Source organism: Scyliorhinus canicula, chromosome 10 (assembly GCF_902713615.1).
Source record: "Scyliorhinus canicula chromosome 10, sScyCan1.1, whole genome shotgun sequence".
NCBI classification, from domain to species: domain Eukaryota; kingdom Metazoa; phylum Chordata; class Chondrichthyes; order Carcharhiniformes; family Scyliorhinidae; genus Scyliorhinus; species Scyliorhinus canicula.
In genome coordinates this window covers 171,094,117-171,115,160 of record NC_052155.1, presented here as the reverse complement: position 1 = coordinate 171,115,160, position 21,044 = coordinate 171,094,117, and the positions used below count along the sequence as shown (strand labels likewise).

Sequence of the window (21,044 nt, the reverse complement as noted above, 5' to 3'; positions counted from 1 at the left end):
TGACTTGAACTATTTAGTGTGCATCCATTAACAATTCCAACTGTGAAGCATTGTAAATGATCTGTGAAATGGGATTTAACATGACTAAAAATAATGGGCATACTTGTCAATGACATAGTCCTCTGAAAATTTCAACTACCAAAATCTACCGTCATTTTGAACAGTGGAAAAATATTGGGATCCTGAGATCTGTAAAGAAAAGTGGTTACTGAGTCTTTCTAACTAAAGTTGGGTGCTATCTGATATGCATTGCAGACCCTCAGCCATTACATTATACATTTTATTATTATGTGGAACCTTGGATGTGCACATGAATATTTCCAAAACTTAAACCAGAATTCTTTAGCAATAACAGTCTTACATAAGTTTACCGTAGTATTATGTGCGCATTTGGAATATACACCAAGGGAGGCCTTGATTTTCCCCCTCCCACTCCCCATTTTTAGATGCATAATCAAGATTTCTCCTCCATCCAAAAGAATCTACTCCTTGAGATGTAGCTGAATATTTGCATTGCAAAATTTGCGTATCTTGGCAGGACACCATATAGAACTATAGTTAGTCAGCACAGTCCTTTAATTCCACAATACTGTCTCTACCGTCTAAGTTTTCTTCACCCTGCCTATAGCTGCATTATTTTGTTACATTTTTCATTACCAATATTCACTGACTGATGTACATTGTTAAGTAACAGATTTTGACTAAAGATCCCCATTATTTAATGCATGTTTGAATTTCATATCAGCAGTTCATTTGTCCAGGCTAAGAAAAGCACTTGTTCGAAGCTGCGATTGGCTGATGCATTATTTTAACCCTTCTGCCGTTTGCTATTTAAAAGCTTTGAAGCTTCTGAGTAAATTATTACGCATAAAATGCTCCTGGAGAAATTATAAAAGCGGTGTTTGTTATAATCTCTCGTGTTCACAGGTTTCTTGTCTGAATCTTCGTTTTCACCCCTTTCTAATTCCAATTATATTAGTTCAACTAACTTAGACTTCATGAATTGCACACTCAGGAGCCGTTGGAGTTCTGGAGTGAGTGGTGGGGCCTCTGGGAGATCATCAACAGGGGCACGAGATTCAAGGAGGCAGACTAGAGTGATACGTACTGGTCGTGATCGAGGATCTGGACTTTTGGGAAGTCAGCCACAGCCAGTTATACCAGCATCGGTCATTCCAGAGGAACTTATCTCTCAGGTAATGTGACAGCGGCTGCTAGGGGAAGGGAATTAATTACACTGGGTCAAGCAAAGATTTGAATTTGTCTTAAACAATTAAATTGGGTTGGCACTGACGTTTCCTCTATCTTCTTGTGCGGATACTATTTGGTGGACTGCACAGTTCCTTCCAAGTTGCTGTTCATCCATGTAACTTAGAGGGAGCTTTAGTAGGCATGGAGAGATTTTGGTGAATGAGACCCGAACTTGAATGAGAAGGGATTGGGACAGAATTAAAAAAGATTGGTCTAATTTGAAACGTTAAGCCAAAAATTTTAAAGATATGATATTGAGCATTAAATTCCACATGGTAGAAGCATGATCATAGAATCCCTACAGTGCAGAAGGTGGCCATTCGTCCCACCGAGTCTGCACCGACCCTCTGAAAGAGCATCCTATCCAGGCCCCAGACCTATTCCTGCAAGCTCCCACCTAACCTGCACATCTTTGGACACTAAGGGGCGATTTTGCATGGGGGGAAGAACGTGCAAACTCAAGTCACCAAGGCCAAATTGAACTCTGATATCTGGCAGTGCTAACCACATTGCAAGTTTGTAATTATAGCTTCTTACTAATGGTGATTCTTGATAACTAAATTGAAACAATGAATAAGAAAATGTGCACAATGCCAAATAATTGTCAATATTGTTAAAACTTTGCAATTGGGTTTGGGGTTTTAGACTGGGTGTATTTGTGCATATATATTATAATGAGCTGAGCACTGAGATTTGTAAATTGGCTGACCCAAAAATTCTTTTGTAGTTTTGGATTCAACTATTGTGAGTTCGGATTGAAATTCTATTAAGGATACAAAATGTCCCTTTATGTGTAATCTATTTTCTCCATAAAATCTATGGCTATGCAACTGGTGTGTCTATCATTGATCTGGTTTATTTGCAACATGTAATCTGTTTTTTAATAATTGGCATGTTCAAACAAGAGACAAAGGTGTGCATAGTTCAGATCCCTTTTGGGTTTCTGAAAGTTGCTCCTTCTAATTTCCTTTGTTTCCCTCGTACCATAAAGGATTGTGGCAAGGACAGCTTGTTTGTAACAGTCTGGTACTGGGTCAGTGTTGCTGACACCTACTGACTGATTTTGTATTTTCCTGGTGATGCCCAAAATTTTAAATACATTTGGGCAGTTTAGTTTTTATTTAATAAGAAATATCCTTGCAGGTGAAAGAACACCTTGATTGTATAAGTATCTATTAATTTGTGCCTGTGGTGTTTGCTCACTATTTTCCCCCTGATGTTGGTGAAACTGTGCTGCCACCTGAGCTCCAGTCCCCAGGTGGACAAGCCCCCTCTGAAAAGTACATAAGTCACTTTTCAAAGCAGTTTGGTATTGGATACATGCTCAGACAATATCATTTATGACCATTTTTAATAACCCCTCTCCGATTCCTAAGCCAGATGATTTACCTTCCACCTCAAAGGCCTGAGTGCACAGTCCAGCTGAGATCTGACTGAACGACTAAGAGAGTGTTGCACTCCGGGTGATGCTATTGTTTGGATGAGATGTCTAAAGCATTGCCCAAACAGGTGTATGTAAAGATTCCATGGCATTATATGAAGAGGAAGTGGAAAGCTCATCCTGGTAACTTGGTCAATAATTAACCTTGAAACCAACATTAATGTAATAGCTTATCTGATTAGTATCTAATTTCCATCTGTCTGCAAATTGGCTGATGTTTAGGAATTGCCTGGTGCGACTTGAGAGCTCCACGCTGGCTTGGCAATCTGCCATATTGACTGCAGAGGAAGTCAGTGGGCCGAGAAGGTGCATGATTCACTGCCTGTTTTCTCTGGACCCTCATCTCAGCCATCAGAGCTTTCTGTTAGTCTCTTCCAATGCCCTTCCAACCAGTCAGCCTCCAGATGTCACAGCATCAGCGACGGTCTCCCAATTGTCAATGTCCGCCATCTTCATATCTCGCTTTCAGGTATCTTTGTAACAGTGATATTGATGCCAAGGAGCGAAAGGGAAAATGCTGGAAAATCTCCCAAGTCTGGCAGCACCTGTAGGGAGAGAAAAGAGCTAACGTTTCGAGTCCGATGACTCTTTGTCAAAGCTTTGACAAAGAGTCATCGGACTCGAAACGTTAGCTCTTTTCTCTCCCTACAGATGCTGCCAGACTTGCTGAGATTTTCCAGCATTTTCCCTTTCGTTTCAGATTCCAGCATCCGCAGTAATTTGCTTTTATATTGATGCCAAGGAGGTTGTGACCCAGAGGCCAATTCACTGTACAGACATTCTTTGAATGGATGATGGTCGTATCCCTATTCAACATGGCCAAGATAGCGGAGATGTCATTGACGTGGCACTTAATGTATCCTGGTGGAATTACCATGGTCCATGACCTTAGAGTTGGTGCCCTCATCTTGCCAGGAGATGTTGAAGATATGTCTAAGACAGTAACATTTGTCCTGCCTTGTATATGTTCTAGTCTCATACCGTTGAGGGGTGTACTGAGGGCACAGGCTTGGTAGACTCACAGTTTGGTGTTCTCAGTCAGGTTGCTGTTCCACACACTTTGTTCACTTGGGGAATACAGCTGCAGCTCTTGCAAAGCATGTGTTGATTTCAGCATCAAGCCAGAATGCAGGTGATTGTGGAGCCTGGATACGTGAATGGGTCAACAACCTTCAGGGTCACATTGTAAATGCTGATATGGTTGTATGGCCGCACCCTGGATCATGGCTTTTAGCTTCCTGTTGATGGTCAAACTGAACACTTTGCATGGGTGATGTGATGAAATATGCCGATTTGATGCTGCAAGTGTTGCTTTGTTATGGCACGTTGGTGTGGCACTGTTAGTGCAGGGCAACTCATCTGGATCTTAGCAAGCAAGGCTGAACAATTCTGTGATGTAATCGACACCCTCTACAGACAACCTGACAACAGTGAAGAGAAGAATATGCCAATGAGTTTTGGTGACAGAATATAATCCTGTTTGACCCACTGTGGATCTCAAAGTTTCTAATGTTGTGCGCTATATCTGACCGTACCTATCATCATGGAAAGAGGAGAGTACATTGAACAGCTTCGGTTGAGAACCAATGTTCCAGCAGCTTAAATAGACAGCCTCTGTTCACATGATCGAATGCCTTGGTGAGATCGGCAAAGGCAATAGAAGGTGGTCTGCTTTGTTTTTGGCATTTCCCTTGCAGCTGCTGGACTGACCGTCTATTTCCTTGCAGCAGTGAGTACATTTCAGTAATGTACCATTGGCTTTGAAGTGTTTTCAGATGCCCTGTGATTGTGAAAAGTGTTTTGATAATCTAAAATTCCTAGCATTTTGTGTAAGAAGTAAAATCCTAATTTAATCTTTAACAATGCTGCTTTGTACTTTCTAACCTGAGCACCATTGTTAAAGATTAAATGTAGAAAGGTTCCAATGCTGCACTGGCTCTTTTAAGAGTAGTCATTTGAAAAAGCTTTATATGGCCTTTGTACGCTCCAGATGTTGGCACTATTGCTGCATTTATTTCAGACATTTGTCATCTGGCTAAAACCAATAGAATGGAATATGGAGCATGTTTAAGAATCAAAATTACATTGAATTAGTGCTAATTTTTTTTATTTATTCATGGGATGTGGGTGTTGATGGCTACATTTATTGCCCATCCCTAATTGCCCCTGAGGGGCTTTTAATAGTCAACCACATTGCTGTGGGTCTGCAGATACATGTAGGTCAGACCAGGTAAGGATGGCAGATTTCCTTTCCTAAAGGGCATTAGTGAACCAGATGGGTTTCTATGACAATCGGCAATGGTTTTGTGTTCATCATTAGACTTTTAATTCCAGATTTTTATGGAATTCAGATTTCACCATCTGCGGTGGTGGGATTCGAACGGGGGTCCCCAGAGCATTACCCTGGGTTTCTGGTTTACTAGTCCAGTGACAATACCACTATGCCACTGCTCACCATTTAAACTAATAAGTTGAGAGTCACAGTCACCATATATAATATGATGAGACCGGGTTTGGCCAAAGCGACTGGGAGCAGCTACTTGTAAGAAGATCCACATCGGAGCAGTGGGGAAGTCATTCAAAAAGAAAATGGTGTGTACAGGGCCAACATGAAGGTAAATGGTGGGACCAACCAGCCTGAAGGGCCCTGGATGTCAAGGCATACAAGATTGCAGAAGGAGAAAAAAAAGGGAGGCTTATGGCTGGTACAGGAGGACTCAAAACCGTGAAGCCATGGAGGAGTATGGAAAGAGCGAGGGGGGTACTTAAAATAAAAAATTAAGAGAGCAAAGAGGGGGCGTGAAAAAACTCTGGTGGGCAAAATAAAGGCAAATTCCGAGCTGTTTTCTAAGTACATTGAAGGCAAGAATGTAACCAAGGAAAAAATAGGACTCATTATGAACCATATCTGTGGTGCTAGAAGACATGGGTGAGGTTTTAAATTGCACATGTGTTCATATGGGGAAGGACAATGTAAGTATATAAATCAGGGAGGTGGATTGTAACATATCTGAACAATTAATGTTGGGAGGGAGGAAGTATTAGTGGATTTAATGGGCTTAAAAGTGAATAAATCCCAGACCAAGGTGAGATGTATCTCGGGCTGCTGTTGGAGGCAAGGGAAGAGCTTGCAGGGGCGCTGCTAATTTTCAAATCCTGTCATGCCACAGGAGGTGCCAGGCCTGGAGAACAGCTAATGTGGTACCATTAGTCAAGGGCAGCATGATAGGAGAGTGGTTAGCACTGTTGCTTCACAGCGCCGGGATCCCAAGTTCGATTTCCGGCTCGGGTCGCTGTCTGTGCGGAGTCTGAACATTCTCTCCATGTCTGCGTGAGTTTCCTCTGGGTGCTCCGGTTTCCTCCCACAAGTCTCAAAAGACATGCTGTTGGGTAGTTTGGACATTCTGAATTCCCACTGTGTACCCGAACAGGCGCCAGAGTGTGGCCACTAGGGGATGTAACCAATCATTGTTTGTCAATGTACCACCTGTCGATGTTCTCTGTTGATTATTCTCTTTGTCTACTATGTACGTACTGTGTACGTTCCCTCAGCCGCAGAAAAATACTTTCCACTGTACTTCGGTACATGTGACAAATCAAATCAAGTCAAATTTTCGCAGTAACTTCATTGCAGTGTTAATGTAAGCCGACTTGTGACAGTAATAAAGATTATTATTATAGAAGGGAAGTAGGGGTAAGCCAGGTAATTACAGGCCAGTGAGTCTCACTTCAGTGGTCGGGAAACTATTGGAAAAATCCTCTGAACAACATAATTAATGTCCACTTGGGAGAGACAAGGGTTGATCTAGGATGGTCGGCCTGGCTTCGTCAGGGACAATCATGTCTTACATGGGAGACCAGCAAGAGCCCATGGGATCCAGGGGAATTTGGCAAATAGGATCTGTGACACCCTGGACTAGGGTGCGGTCAATTCCAGCCCCCCCCCCCCCCCCCCCCCCCCCCCCCAAAGTCGCTACACAATTGAATTAACCAATGATTCTTAGAAAAATACCCGAAGTCTTTGACTCTTAGCTGCCCACTAATTACAGTCACTAGGCTTGTAAATTTTATTTATATCCAGGAAATGAAATGTGCATCAAATACAACTGGTTAACAATTAATTCCTAATTCCCTCCCGTGCCCGCTACACAAGACAAACAAACATAGGGGAAGAGAGGTGTGAATGATAATAAGTAAAAGGAAAAAAAAATTATTTGTTTCAGAAGGTTGACTTTAGTACACTATCCTTCAAATAAGACTTTTGGGTCGAGATTCCTGCTTTCCAATCTGTAATGGTTTTCACTGTAGATTCATTTGGATCGCTTGCAGTTTCAGAAATACAGCAGCTCAGAACCTTTCTGGCGAAAGAAGAGTGGAGGTCGTTTCCCCAGTGTGTCCAAGATGCAAACTGAGCTCCTTGGGTCTCTGAAAATTATTCCACTCGGGCAGGACCCAATCACCACCTGTGAGGTGGAAAGTCTTGGATTACAAGACGATATTGATGGGCTGGTCAGATAGGCAGAACAGTGGCAAATGGAATTTAACCATGAAAAGTGAGAGGTGATACATTTTTGGGAAGACTAGCAAGGCAAGGGGATATACAATGACCAGTAGGATGCTAGCAAGTACAGGACCAGAGGGACCTTTGGGTGCATGCCCTAGATCCCTGAAGGCAGCAGGATAGCTAGATAAGGAGGTTAAGAAGGCATATGGGTTTATTAGCTGAGGCATAGAATACAAGAGCAGGGAGGTTATGATGGAACTGTATAAAACGCTGGTTAGGCCACATTTGGAGTACTATGTGCAGCTCTGGTCACCACACTAATGTGATTGCACTAGAAAGGATACAGAGGAAATTCACCAGGATATTTCAGCTATGACGAGAGGCTGACTAGGCTGGGGTTGCTTTCCTTAGAGTAGGGAAGGCTGAGGGGGGCCTTGATTGAGGTGTACAAAATTGAGGAACATTGATTGATAGGAAGCAACTTTTCCCCACTCGTTGGGGGGGGGGGGGTGTGTGTCCACAATCGGGGGCATATATTTAAGATAAGGGGCAGGTGATTTAGAGGGGATTTGAGGCAAAACCTATTTTTCACTCGGGTGGGAATCTGGGCCTCCCTGCTCGGAAGGGTGGTGAAGTTGGGAACCTTCAACTTTTAAGAAACATTAAGATGAGCATATGAGACACCATAGCATACCAGGCCAAGGACTAGGTACTGCAAATGGGATTGGAATAAGTAGGTGCTTGATGACCAACGCAGGCTTGGTGTGCCAGAGGGCCGCTTTCTGCATTGTAAAACTTTGACTCTATGACATTAATGTGCTAAATACCTTGAACTTTCAATGCTTTTTTCAATTTGTCAATTCCGTTTTCAGTCTAAAATGTATCCAATGTAGATTCTGTTACCCTTGTATAAACTGGAAATGATAACATACTCTTATGGCAACTGGAACTGAAATGAATTGAGTACTTAAAATTTACCATACTCCTGCTTGAGAGATGCTTCGTCTTTGGCAACTCTGCAGTAAATTAAGTGCTGCTATTCTTTCCTGGGATGTAGGCGTCGCTGGTTAAGTCAGCATTTATAGCCTATCCCTAACTACATTTGAAGGTGGTAGTGAGCTGCTGCTTTGAACCCCTGCAGTCCACATGTGTACCAACAGTTCAGGAGTTTGACCCAGGGACTGACGGTAACAAGATGACAACCCAATGAGATGATTATTGCTGGTTTAACGAGCGGGAAAGACTGCATCACCACGTTTACTCGCCCAATAATGCTAATTGCACCTGATCTTCCCCAGTTAATGAGGAAAGTCTTGAAAGCCTAGAAATGATGCTATGAACTGCAATTTGAACAACTGTGTATGTCTAAGTTTGTGAATATGTTTTCAGTTTTCCAGTATCATGGAATTGTCCCTCAATACAAGTGCAGTAAATTCCCCGATAGCAAGAATGCATGGGTTGCAGTTCTGTTATGCAAGTGTAACATGATGCACCTCTCAGCTAAATGAGTAGTGTTGTCTGAAAGATGTATGTACAATTGAAAGAGGGATGCTTATTTTTGGCTCTGCATATTTTCAGTGATTGCTTGAATGTGATCTTTTTGTGTTTGCCGGAGGCACGATGCAGCTTTTCAGGAACATTTAAGAACACCCTTTATCATTGCTGTGTCGAATTCTGGGTCTCGCCCCCCCAACAATGTTGTGAGAGTACTGTCACCATATTAATGACTGCGGCTCCAGAAAAAGACCCCCCACCACTTTCTTGAGGCATCTTTGGATGGCTGGTAAATGCTGGAATTGCCAGTGATGGTCATATCTTGGGCGTTTAAAAAAAAAGGTCACTCATAGAATCTCTGTAGTGCAGAATGAAGCTTTTCGGCCCATCAAATCTGCACCAACCCTCTGAAAGAGCATCCTAACCAGGTTCCCACACTATCCCTGCAACCCTGTAACCACACTTAAACCTGCATATCCTTTGACACTAAGGGGCAATTTAGGATGGCCAATCCACCTAAGCAGGACTGGGATGAAAATGGAGCACCTGGAGGAAACCCAAGCAGACACAGGGAGAAAGTGCAAACTCCACACAGACAGTGACCCAAAGTCGGAATGGAACCCGGGTCCCTGGCGCGGCGAGGCAGCAATGCTAACCAGTGCCAAATTAAATGGATGATTGGAAAGCTGAGCTGTTTACAGACTTGTTTCTTGATTATCTTGATTAGAGAATTCAGTACATGAATTCTTGGAATAGCTAAAGATAAAAGTTAATACCTAGACATCAAAGTTCTAGCTTTTCACCTTCACTTGATGTTTTTCTATTTTCAATTGAGCCACTGAGGCAGTACTTCTTAGTTTAGAGATAAAAACACAAAAGTATTTCAGAGCTGAAATACTCTACTCGTGCAACATCGTGGAAAGAGACCGTTAACATTTCAAGCTGAAACAGTAACTCTGTCTCCGCACAGATGTTTCTTAACCTGCAGAGTATTTCACCAACAACTTGTATTTATAGCAAACCTTCACTGTGATGAAATATCCCAAGGTCCTTCCAGGCGCATTATAAAATGAACAGAGAGCCAAATGAGATTTTGGGTCAGATGACCAAAAGCTTTGTTACTGGAGTGTCTTAAAGGAGGAATGTGAGTTAGAGAAGCGGAGTGACGTAGGGAGGAAATTCTGGAGCTTGGTCCGAGACAACTGAAACACGGTCACCACTGGTTGTAGCTGGGGAGTGCACAAGAGACCATAATTCAAGGAATGCAGATATGTCTGAGGATTGTCTAGCATTTTCTATTTTCATTTCCCATTTCAAGTGTCTGCCGCATTTTTGCTTTTGTCTTCAGAAAACCCGTGATCTTGTCTACCAACTTTCTTTGGGAAGCTTAATTGATTTTGTTTTTCTTAACTAGCATTTAACATTGTGTTAAATGGAATTCTTCATTGTATGCAGCAGCTTAGTCTTTTTTTTTTGTCAACAGGCACAAGTTGTTTTGCAAGGCAAATCCAGAAGTGTTATTATTCGGGAACTACAGAGGACTAATTTGGATGTCAACCTTGCCGTAAACAACCTACTTAGCCGTGATGATGAAGATGGAGATGATGGTGATGATACAGCGAGCGAATCTTATTTACCTGGAGGTTTGTGAGCTTGATACTGGGGTTTCAGGTTGAGACTTTTTATTTTCTTTTGATAGCAAGAAAATGGAGTATCCTGGAGAAGCACATTCATTTTGTTGTTTTGTAGGCCTCAGGTGCATAACAATAATGAAGTGCCAACCTATGTTTCTATTAATTCAAACCTATCTTAAATTGTAATTTCAGAAAGGTTTTGTAAACATCTCTTCTTTCTCTCCCCCCATGTTTGTTTGAAACTACTGTGTATAGTTCAATGTGTACAAAAATATCTGCAGTCTTTCTGATATGACTTCCCCTTTTCTCAAAATTTCTTTCCTGAATCTACAAATAACATGGATGGCCATCTTACATCTTTTAAAATAAATTTATAGTGCCCAATTATTTTTATTTTTCCAATTAAGGACCAAGTTGGCATGGCTAATTCACCTAGCCTGCACATGGGTTGTGGGGGTGAGACCCACACAGACACCGGGAGAATGTGCAAACTCCACATGGATAGTGACTTGGAGCCTGGGTCCTCAGCACCGTGAGGCAGCAGTGCTAACCGCTGTGCCACTGTGCTGCCCCGGGCATCTTGCATTTTAATGTGAGAAATGCTGTTCATGATTATTTGTAGTTTGTGTGCTTAAATTCTTTACAGTATTGAGAATTATTCCACCGAGAACGTTTGTATGATATATATCCCATGTGCTCCATTCATGCTTTCAAGTGCTAGTTTTTTTATATTGAGGGAATATATATCACCAATCTTAATTTTTTTGAACAAATTTACTTGCCTTTTCTTTTGTACTATTGACATTGCTATGTTCCCTTCTCAGAGGATCTTATGTCATTACTGGATGCAGATATCCATTCTGCACACCCGAGTGTCATCATAGATGCTGATGCTATGTTTTCTGAAGATATCAGCTATTTTGGTTATCCTTCCTTCCGTCGCTCTTCTCTCTCCAGACTAGGCTCATCAAGAGGTATTTTGAAGCCAAGATAATTTTGCAAGCTTTTCTATATCTAGGTGTTTTCTCCTTGTCTTGTGCTTTCCAAAAATAATTTTACTTCTGGTGGTAAGCGTAGTGAATCATTTCATTTAGAGTAATATTGCTTGTTTGACAGCTAAGTGGTTGGAGGCAAAGCAGAGAGCTGGGTATGTCTCAAAAGCATGTACAAGATAAAAAAAAAACCTTGCCACTCTGTTTTTCAAAATCCTCCATGATGAATCGTTTGAACTGAGAAACTTGAGAGAATTATCTTTTTGCCACCCTAAAAATCTCTCATCTTTGAGTATTCTACGTGCTTTTGCCAGAAGACACGATGTGCTTTGTATCAATATCTCTACATTTACACAAGAACCACGACTATGTTGAAGTGGTCTGCTTTCTTTACTAGTTGCACTCATGAGCTATTTGGTATTTATTTTAGAAGTTGACACTTCTGCTGAGCATATGATCAGTGACTGACAGGAAATGATCCTCTGACTCCACTTATTCATTCCAGCAAAAATGTGATGCCTAAATACATTCCGCCCCACCCAAAACCATATGATCTGGGATGGTTGAAAAACATAGGCCAATTTGGGTAGTAATGGTGCAAAAACTGAAAAACCTTTCTTTGATGCCCCTCCACCAAGTAGGCAAGGACATTGTGTCCTGATAATTCTTTGTAGTTACTGATGATTCTATGTAGTGTCTATCTTTAGAATTTCTGGCCCTGCCAGAAACTGATCAAGCTCTCGCATGAAGGCAATTTAACAAGAGTGTACTGTGTGTGCTGATATAGATCCAGATGTCCACTATTCTCTGGGGAAAAAATCACTTCAAACATCTAAACTTTTATGACTTAAGAATATGACCGTGGGTCCTTCTAATTAAATTGGAGCAGACTATGAATTCAAACGGCATCATCTATTCATCGTTGTCTAAAATTTGATCAGATAACCCAAACCTCTGCTTCTCTAAAATGTAGAATCCCAGCTCATTTAGCCTATCTTGATAATGAAGCTTTAATGCTGGGAATTAATTCAGCAGTCCTTCTCTGCACCCTTTTGAAAGTGTCAGTATCATTCCACGATATGAGATGATCAAGACTGGATTTTTTTTTTCAGCTAAGGTCTGACCAAGGTATTGTCAGGACAAATACTTTGTCTTATATAGCAATTGTATACGAGGACAAAATTCTAATTTAGAAAGTTACACTCTTGATTGTTCTATCGTTCTAAATATTTTAGTCTTCTTTCAAGTTAAAAATGTACAAGCTTTTTGCAGGTGTGTTGGAGAAAGATTATATGGCATCAAATGCAGTCTGTGCGCTCTTCAAGAGGCTGTACATTAAACAAAATCTTTTGATCCTGACAACACTCAACATTTTAACTAAGTCAGAACAAATTAATTTGGAATACATCTGAAGTTGGGTAATTAGTTTAAGGAGATAGGAATATTATGGTCATATTGTATACTGAAGACATGACATAATACTGTTATGACCCCATAGAGACCAATAACTTTTTTTTAAAAAGAAAAGGAATTTGAGTTTCCAGTCTATAAATGAAAGGACAATACCACAAGATTTCATGTTTGGAGACTTTTACTAGATCAAACAGACTAAAAGCACTTTTACCAAATGCAAGTTTTGTAGGTGACTTGTACTTCAATTACAGAATTTTCCCTTTTTACTTTTAGCACAAACAAAAAAAAAAATCACTTTACTGTCCCTTAAGTAGGAGCCACTCCAAAAGTGTTTCTTGGCTCCTGAGGCTTTACTTCCACTATCGTTCTCAACTTGGTATCATTTAACCCCAGATCTGTCTTCCATCGTGAGGGTTTTTCTTGGAGATTCTCCCCTTGGTACAAGCAAGACATGTGTTCCAACCTTGTTCCAAATCCTCATGAATTTGGTCTGTTCAATCGGAGTGCGAGTTCCCCTCTGCATTCTTGCGCAGTAAACCATAGAGACTTTAGGCATGTAGCTGCTTTCTCTCTCCCAGATCTGAGTGTGTTTCAGGGGGTACCTTAGAAACCCTTCCCCTCTCAACGCTCCATGACAATGTGAAGCTCAAGGGGCATGTATTCTGGTGTAAGTGCTGACTAGCCATGCTTTAGACCTCTATTCTATCTCGGAAGTAAATGAGCAATTTAAAGTATAACCGTTTGCAACCTGACATTCTCAACACCTTCCTGGGACTTGTTAGACTAGCAGTCAAACCACTAAATGCAGATGCTTCTGCTGTCTCCAGGTGCGGACACCTTGTACCTTCTTCCCAGTAAAATAATCTGGCACTTTGGCCCCCTCACCCAGGACTGTTCTTGGCAGTCTTCATAGGTCACATTACTGCCTTCATTTTACCCTAAATCAAAGATGCAGTCCCAAATAAGCCTGAGTTCATAACCGTTTACACCTAAAATGTTCTTGCTGTTTTAAATATACTCATGGAAATGCTGAGGTGCAGAAAGAATAGGCTTGATAAACTTTGAATAATTGTAGAAATGCAAAATTTAAATTATTGTCTGTTGCATGTTTATTCCACATTACAAATCAAACCATTACTGCAATTAATGCAATGACATTGATACAGTGACAGATGGGCAGCCATGAATTGCTGTACTTGTTTTGGCCTGCATTGCTGCATCTATTTAGAGTCCCAGCACTGAAAGGTAATGGACAAACTATTGCTTCCCATTTGCCACTTTAGTTTAAAATGCACATGTATCATCTTGTAAAACTTGTTTGCTCAAGTGATCTGGTTCCAAAATTGATGATGTTTCCTTGATGAAGAAAATAATGGGACGTGCCACAGTAACTGATTCAAGATAACTGGTGTTTTATTGATGTGCAAAACTACAAAGAATATGCAGTTTTCTGTGATACGTTCAAACTTCAAGAGGATGCAATACTTTGGACTGTAGAAATTTTCAAAATGTTAAAACTTTTAATTTTGCCATTCGTTTGTGCAGTCTTGCAGTCAAAGCTCAACTTAAAATACGTGTCTGAAATAGAAAGGGTTGGTTGGTGGGGGAGGGGGAGGAGTTTGAGTGGAATTGAGGGTATTCCATCCAAGAAATGAGGGCGTTCTAAACAACATCAACGTGTGTGCTCTTGAACACCTAGCAGTCATTCATTATCCTGGCAAACCAGTTGGCTGCCCGTCCTATTGGGAGGCAATGGTAGGTAACTTGGGTTGGCCTAAAATGAGGTTTTGCTTTTGAAGAGGAGAGAATAATCAGGGTCAACATACATTAGTAGGGACTTTCCTTTCAGTAGTAGTCTTCATTATATTTGATTTGGCTTGGTGCAGGTTTGTTACGCACTTGTTTTGTGTAACACTGCTTTTAGTTGTACTGTGGAGGGTTTTCCTAGAGATTGGCTTATTTTTATTCCACTGGTGTGACCCCATTGCATACCAGTTCTCCTTCTTCCCTTAGAGAGAGACTCCGATCTGTTGCGTGAACGAGAGTCAGTTTTACGTTTACGTGAAAGGAGATGGCTTGATGGCTCCTCATTTGATAATGAACGAGGCTCCACAAGCCGAGAAGGTGAATCGAGCTTGGATAAGAAAAGCCTTCCGGTTCAAAGTCCTGTTTCCTTGGGAGAGGAACTGCAGTGGTGGCCTGATCGGGTGAGTTTTTGAGAAACAAATGGTTGACCGAAGGTATTTGTTTTTGGATGTGGCATTGATTCAGTAACTGTTTAAATTTGTGCACAGTTTTAAAAATAAAAGCCATCTGACCAGAAGATATTTATGGCTGGACCAAGTGTCTAGCATACTATCTTATGCTGCATTAGTTTGAAACATGGCTGGCAGCTTGAGTCATTCTTTCTGAGCTTAATGTCACATGCTGGTTATGGGGAAATTGAGTGTGTAAGCAGTGAGCTGTACTCACTGGCATTCAACGGTCAATGAAGTAATCTTGCTTGGCTTTTTACATATTTATTATTTAAAATTTGGTCATATTACAGTTGATGCAAAGCTAAAACGGTACCAACTTGAAAATTTCTTGACATTTGATTTCAGCTGGTTTGCACTCTAATTACGCTACAGAGTTTGAGTTACTGGAAGACCAAAGCTGAAAATGTGCAGTTTAGAATAGCTCCATGAGTGTTCAACTAGTCAGGACCACAAAATGTTAATGCGTACTTTCGAACCAAAATTTAGTATCACAAAATTGGATAGAACTTAACAAATTAGCTTTATTTTGTAATGGTTAATTTTTAAATTTTTTGCCGCTCGTTTTAATTTGAGGTGGGAAATTAGTTAAACAATTTGCCTGCAGTGGAACAGTGATACAAGTGATTGATACGGTTGACTGTGCATGTGTTTTGCTATGTCTATCATTGCACCAGCAACGATTTTTACTCCGGAGAGGGGAAGAGCTAAATATTTTCGTGAGAAAAATGATTTAAATCTCAAAACTGTCTTCAAAGACAACTGATGAATATTAATGTGGGACTGAATTGGTTTGATTATGTGGCTAACATTCAGGGACGGCAGATACCAGTCAATGGAGGCTAATATTTAATATAACTCTTGTGCCTCTGAAATTTGTAATGAGCTTCATTTTGACCTGAAGGTTAGACAACAACTTTGCCAGGTGGAATAAATATACCACAATGACTAGAATGTTGCTGCTGGAAAAGTTTTTTCTATAGAGCAGTTCAGCCAAGTCCCAGAGAAATGAATCATGTTTGTTTCTTCTCCTCCTCAGGATGGTACCAAATTTGTAGCAATTGGAGCCCTATACTCTGAGCTTATAGCTGTAAGCAGTAAAGGTGAATTGTACCAGTGGAAGTGGAATGAATCTGAACCATATAGAAATACACAGGTATGGAAGTTTTAATTATTGTTTCGCTGTCTCTGATTCTTGCCTAATGGTATATCGCTGTTTATGTGCAAACTGAATTTTTAACCTTTATACCCTAAAGAATTCCTCTGTGCATCATCCTCGAACCACGCAGTTAAGTTTAACCAATGAGAAGATTGTCCTTCTGGCTGCCAATAGTATCAGAGCCACAGTTACCACAGAGAACAGCAAGGTAAATATAACTGAAAATATACATGCAGAATTCGAGAAAGTTTTTTTCAGATTGTCACCAGATCTGTTGGCCTTGTATACAAATCTGATTTTAAAATAATTAATCTAGACTCTTCTGTGGTTTGTTAAGTTTATGTTGCAGCTGTGCTTCTGAAGTAGCTAGCTAAAGATGTATGAAAATAATCACTGCATAAATTTCCTGATTTATTTTCAGTAGGTGTATTATCTGGAACTTAGGGTATTTATTCTTAATTGTTCTCGAGTACTTTCTGGAAATGCAAGTGTTTCGCTTGGACTCCATTACCTTTTTATTCCCTTCCTCCAATGCCTTGTCCACACTCCTCCACTGTGGCTACTGTTCTTTGCTTTGTCAGCAAGGTATGCATATAATATTGGATTAAGATGCTGCAGTGTGTTCTCTATTTCTTTTTTTTAAATTTAGAGTACCCAATTTTCTTTCTCCAATTAAGGGGCAATTTAGCGTGGCCAATCCACCTAACCTGCACATCTTTGGGTTGTGAGGGTGAAACCCACGCAGACATGCGGAGAATGTGCAAACTCCACGCAGATAGTGGCCCGGGGCTGGGATTCGAACCCGGGGACCTCAGCACTGCAGTCCCAGTGCTAGCCACTGACATATGCTGTCGTGTGTTCTTTATTTCCACACTTTGTTTTAGAAAAAGATTTAATATGCTAACTCAGGAGAGGTCTTGTGAAGCTGGTTCCATTGTACTAGCTGGGTATGAAGTAACAGCCTGTGGGACATGATGTGCACTCAATATGTAATAGTTCCAGGTCTGTGTCATTGATTTGGATTGTGTAAAAGTACTTAAATCACTGATAAATATGAAATGATTTAAGTTGGCGCAATACCGATTTAGTGGACCAGTTTTCAGAGAGGTTCCATGTGCATTTTCTTTTGACAAATTTTATTCCTACCTGTAGATAGGAATTCTTGCTTGGGCTGGTTTATGGGTCACCATAATTAACAAAGAACAAAACAACAAAGAACAAAGAAAAGTACAGCACAGGAACAGGCCGTTTGGCCCTCCAAGCCTGCGCCGACCATACTGCCCGTCTAAACTAAAATCTTCTACACTTCGGGGGTCCGTATCCCTCTGGACCCATCCTATTCAAGTATTTGTCAAGATGCCCCTTAAACGTCTCTTATCATCCCTGCTTCCACCACCTCCTCCGGCAGCGAGTTCCAGGCACCTTACCTCGTACATCTCCTCTAAACCTTGCCCCTTGCACCTTAAACCTATGCCCCGTAGTAATTGACCCCTCTACCCTGGGAAAAAGTCTCTCACTATCCAGTCTGTCTATGCCCCTCATAATCTTGTTAGCCTCTATCAGGTCGCCCCTCAACCTCCTTCGTTCCAATGAGAACAAACCAAGTTTATTCAACTTAAGTGGATAATTGTTCATTTGTGTGTGTTGTATGCTTGTACTTCCTAATGTCTGTCCAGGAATGCACACTTGCTGGCCAGGGCAACAAAGTAGCAATCACACCATTACCTTAGGCTGCAGTTAGTCAGTGAGCACCGACCTGTACTGACTTCTGGTACTTTCTGATCTTTATATTTCAGTGTTACACTGGAAGGTGCCTTTAGTTACTGGTACTTGGAGCTATGCACTTAACTAAGAGTCAACATTCTTATTCGCCTGTTTCCTCCAATGATATGGAAAACCTTATTTGAGGTTTTTAAAAGGAATCTGAACTGTTTTGTCGCAACATCTGTTATATTGATGCAACAAAATACCCTCTTGTATATCTGGGAACCAACCAAGTCCTGTGTTGGTTTATGAGAAGGTGCTCTTCTCAACTGTAATGGGAAGCTGTAAATTTCTTTATCAACATGATTGTAATATATGCTTGTACTTTTTGTCTTAGGTTGCCACATGGGTAGATGAGACGTTATGTTCTGTAGCTTCTAAACTGGAGCACAGTGCCCAGATTTTTCCAGAGTTGCAAGGAGAAAAGATTATATCTTTGCATTGTTGTGCCCTATATACATGTGTCCAACTGGAAAATAGCCTCTATTGGTGGTGAGTATTGAATGCATTTATAAAATATATCTTGGCGAAGTATATATGTTGGATTTAATTGATTAGGGCAGCACGGTAGCATTGTGGTTAGCACGATTGCTTCATAGCTCCAGGGTTCCAGGTTCGATTCCTGGCTTGGGTCACTGTCTGTGCGGAGTCTGCACGTTCACCCCTTGTGTGCGTGGGTTTCCTCCGGGTGCTCCGGTTCCCTCCCACAGTCCAAAGATTTGCAGGTTAGGTGGATTGGCAATCCTTAGTGTCTAAAATTGCCCTTAGTGTTGGGTGGGGTTACTGGGCAATGAGGATAGGGTTGAGGTGTGGGCTTGGGTAGGGTGCTCTTTCCAAAAGCCAGTGCAGACTCGATGGGCCGAGTGGCCTCCTTCTGCACAGTAAATTCTATGAATTATTCAAATAATATTGTGCAGTTTACTAATTTTCCGTGTTGCTATTTTAACACGAGGTTCTGTTTAAATAGATTGCTATGTTCTTTTTAAAAAAAACTTAAATGTTTTAAATGGGAAAATACTCCTGGAAAGGTTAATATTTTGTTGCAAGATACCCTAAGCTTGACTAAGAAAGTTAATCTTCAGGCAAGCAATGTGCAAAGATGGATGCTTCACAATCTGCCATTCTGGAAAACTCTTTTCAGGTGTTGGCATAATGTCTTGGTCAGTGTTCTCTTCCCATTCCATTATGGAGCTCCATTCTTTCCTCTAACCTCATCCAAGTCATTAATATATACTGTAACTAATTTCAGGCCCCAGCACCGATCCCAGTGGCACTCATCTGTTACAGTTGGCCAATCTTAAAATTACTGATTTATCCTGAATCTCTATTTGTTAATTAGCCAATCCTTTATCCATGCTAACATATCATCTCCAATACCTTGTGCTCTTGTGCAGTAACCTTTATGTAGCATCTTATGCCTTTTGGAAATCCAAGTACATTACATCTGCTGGTTACCCTTTATCCTCCCTGCTTGTTAACAACCTCAAGGAGCTCTAATAAATTTAGCAAACGTGATTTTCCTTTCACAAAACTATGTTGACATCTCTTTTTGATACCTCCCTAAGTTAGCCAAGTTGGTGCCCATGGAATATACCTTTGTTGAGAGTTATGAAATATTTTTTAAAAATGCCTGATACTGCTATTCTGCCACCTCTTTTAATCTGTTTTCCCATTCCACACCAACTCTGTCTCTGTACGTTTGTAGTTGCCTTTTTATTTAAATTTAAGACATTTATACCTACATCACCCTCAAAACGAGATGCGTTATTCAATCTCACTGGAGGATCCTTTACTATGAGGAACCTGCATTGATACTCACTATTGCCTTATCATTTCTCTTTTATTTTCCAAATCTCCACCTGTGAGCCCTCCGTCCTGATAGTTGTTTTAAATTTGTATTTTGAGTTTGAACCAAGTGATGAAATGTAACTTAATAACATTCTTGCTTACCTTCCTTAACTGCCTTCGGTACAGTCAACTCTTGGATGATACCTTCTTAGGTAGTGAATAATTATGCAGCTAGGTTGAAATATTGAGCGGATTAAGCTGAGATGTGGAGCAATTGTTTAAATAATAAATAATACTTTGGACAAGATAGTATGATTGGCCCATCGGGTTAACCGTGCAAACCACCTAACAAAAGTTCATGCTGGTTCTGAAGCGAATGGTTCTGTTTAACATTTGTCATTGTGTTACTGAAGAGCAATAACTGCCAAAATAAATTTTCCCTTCACTCTTTAAATTGTGTCCAAATTGGTGGAGCAGAGAAATATTTTGGGTTTTGATTTTTCCAGTTGCTTAATCCTCCCGTCCTCTTGATCCTAATTGAGGCCAGCTTTCCTCATAATTCAACCTTCAATATTGAAGAATTGGCCTCCTTGCACTGTCTTTTAACATGATAGGAAATCGCATTCTATTCATATCCTGTATTTTATTATGGCCAGAGATTTCAATATGCTTCACAGCCAACGAGGTACTTTTGTTGTGGGGTCGCGGTTACAAAGTAGGAAAATACGGCAACCAATCTTACAGCGAGCGACTACAGATTGCTGCAGGAAAGAGGGATCTGGGTGTCCTCATGCCTGAATCGCAAAAGTTAGCTTGCAGGCATGCCATTTAAGTCAAATGGCATGTGGTCTTGCGAGGGGGGGGGGGGATAAAAGTAGGGAAGTCTTGGTGCAACTATGCATGGTATTGGTGAAACCGCATCCATAGTACTGTACAGTTTTGGTCTCATTTAAGGAAGGATATACTTGCATTGGAGATGGTTGGGAGAAAGTTGATGGGGCTAATTCTTGATTTGAAGGGGTTGTCTTTGATCTAGTTAGGCAGATATTCATTGGGATTTAGAAGAATGAGAGGGGATTTTACTGAAGCATGTAGGTTTCTGAGGGGGCTTGACGTGCTGGGAAAATATATCTCATGAGAACCTAGAACTAGAGGGGTGTAGATTCATAAAGAGGGATTTGTCATTTAAGACTGAGATGAGGAGAAATTTCTCTTAGGCCGTTAATATTAGGAATTCTCTATCCCAGAGAACATTGGAGGCTAGGTCGTTGAACGTAGGTTCGAGACATTTTTATCTACACTGGGTAGTCCGGGATTATGTGAATCAAACAGAAAATTATGGTTCAGAC

At 40.8% G+C, this 21,044-nt stretch overlaps 1 protein-coding gene across 11 annotated transcripts in view; it reads left to right on the top strand.

Moving 5' to 3' along the window:
* Window positions 1-21,044, top strand: part of ubr5 (ubiquitin protein ligase E3 component n-recognin 5) — a 170,989-nt gene that overhangs the window by 42,114 nt on the left and 107,831 nt on the right. For 9 of the 11 annotated variants that reach the window (XM_038810121.1, XM_038810122.1, XM_038810128.1 and 6 more), the window contains 7 exons: window positions 1,016-1,196; window positions 10,174-10,333; window positions 11,149-11,298; window positions 14,725-14,936; window positions 16,024-16,140; window positions 16,241-16,351; window positions 18,245-18,399. In XM_038810121.1, coding sequence (XP_038666049.1) covers window positions 1,016-1,196; window positions 10,174-10,333; window positions 11,149-11,298; window positions 14,725-14,936; window positions 16,024-16,140; window positions 16,241-16,351; window positions 18,245-18,399 — 1,086 coding nt within the window. The remainder of the gene's footprint in view (window positions 1-1,015; window positions 1,197-10,173; window positions 10,334-11,148; window positions 11,299-14,724; window positions 14,937-16,023; window positions 16,141-16,240; window positions 16,352-18,244; window positions 18,400-21,044) is intronic. The other 2 variants (XM_038810123.1, XM_038810132.1) reach the window with 1 other exon arrangement.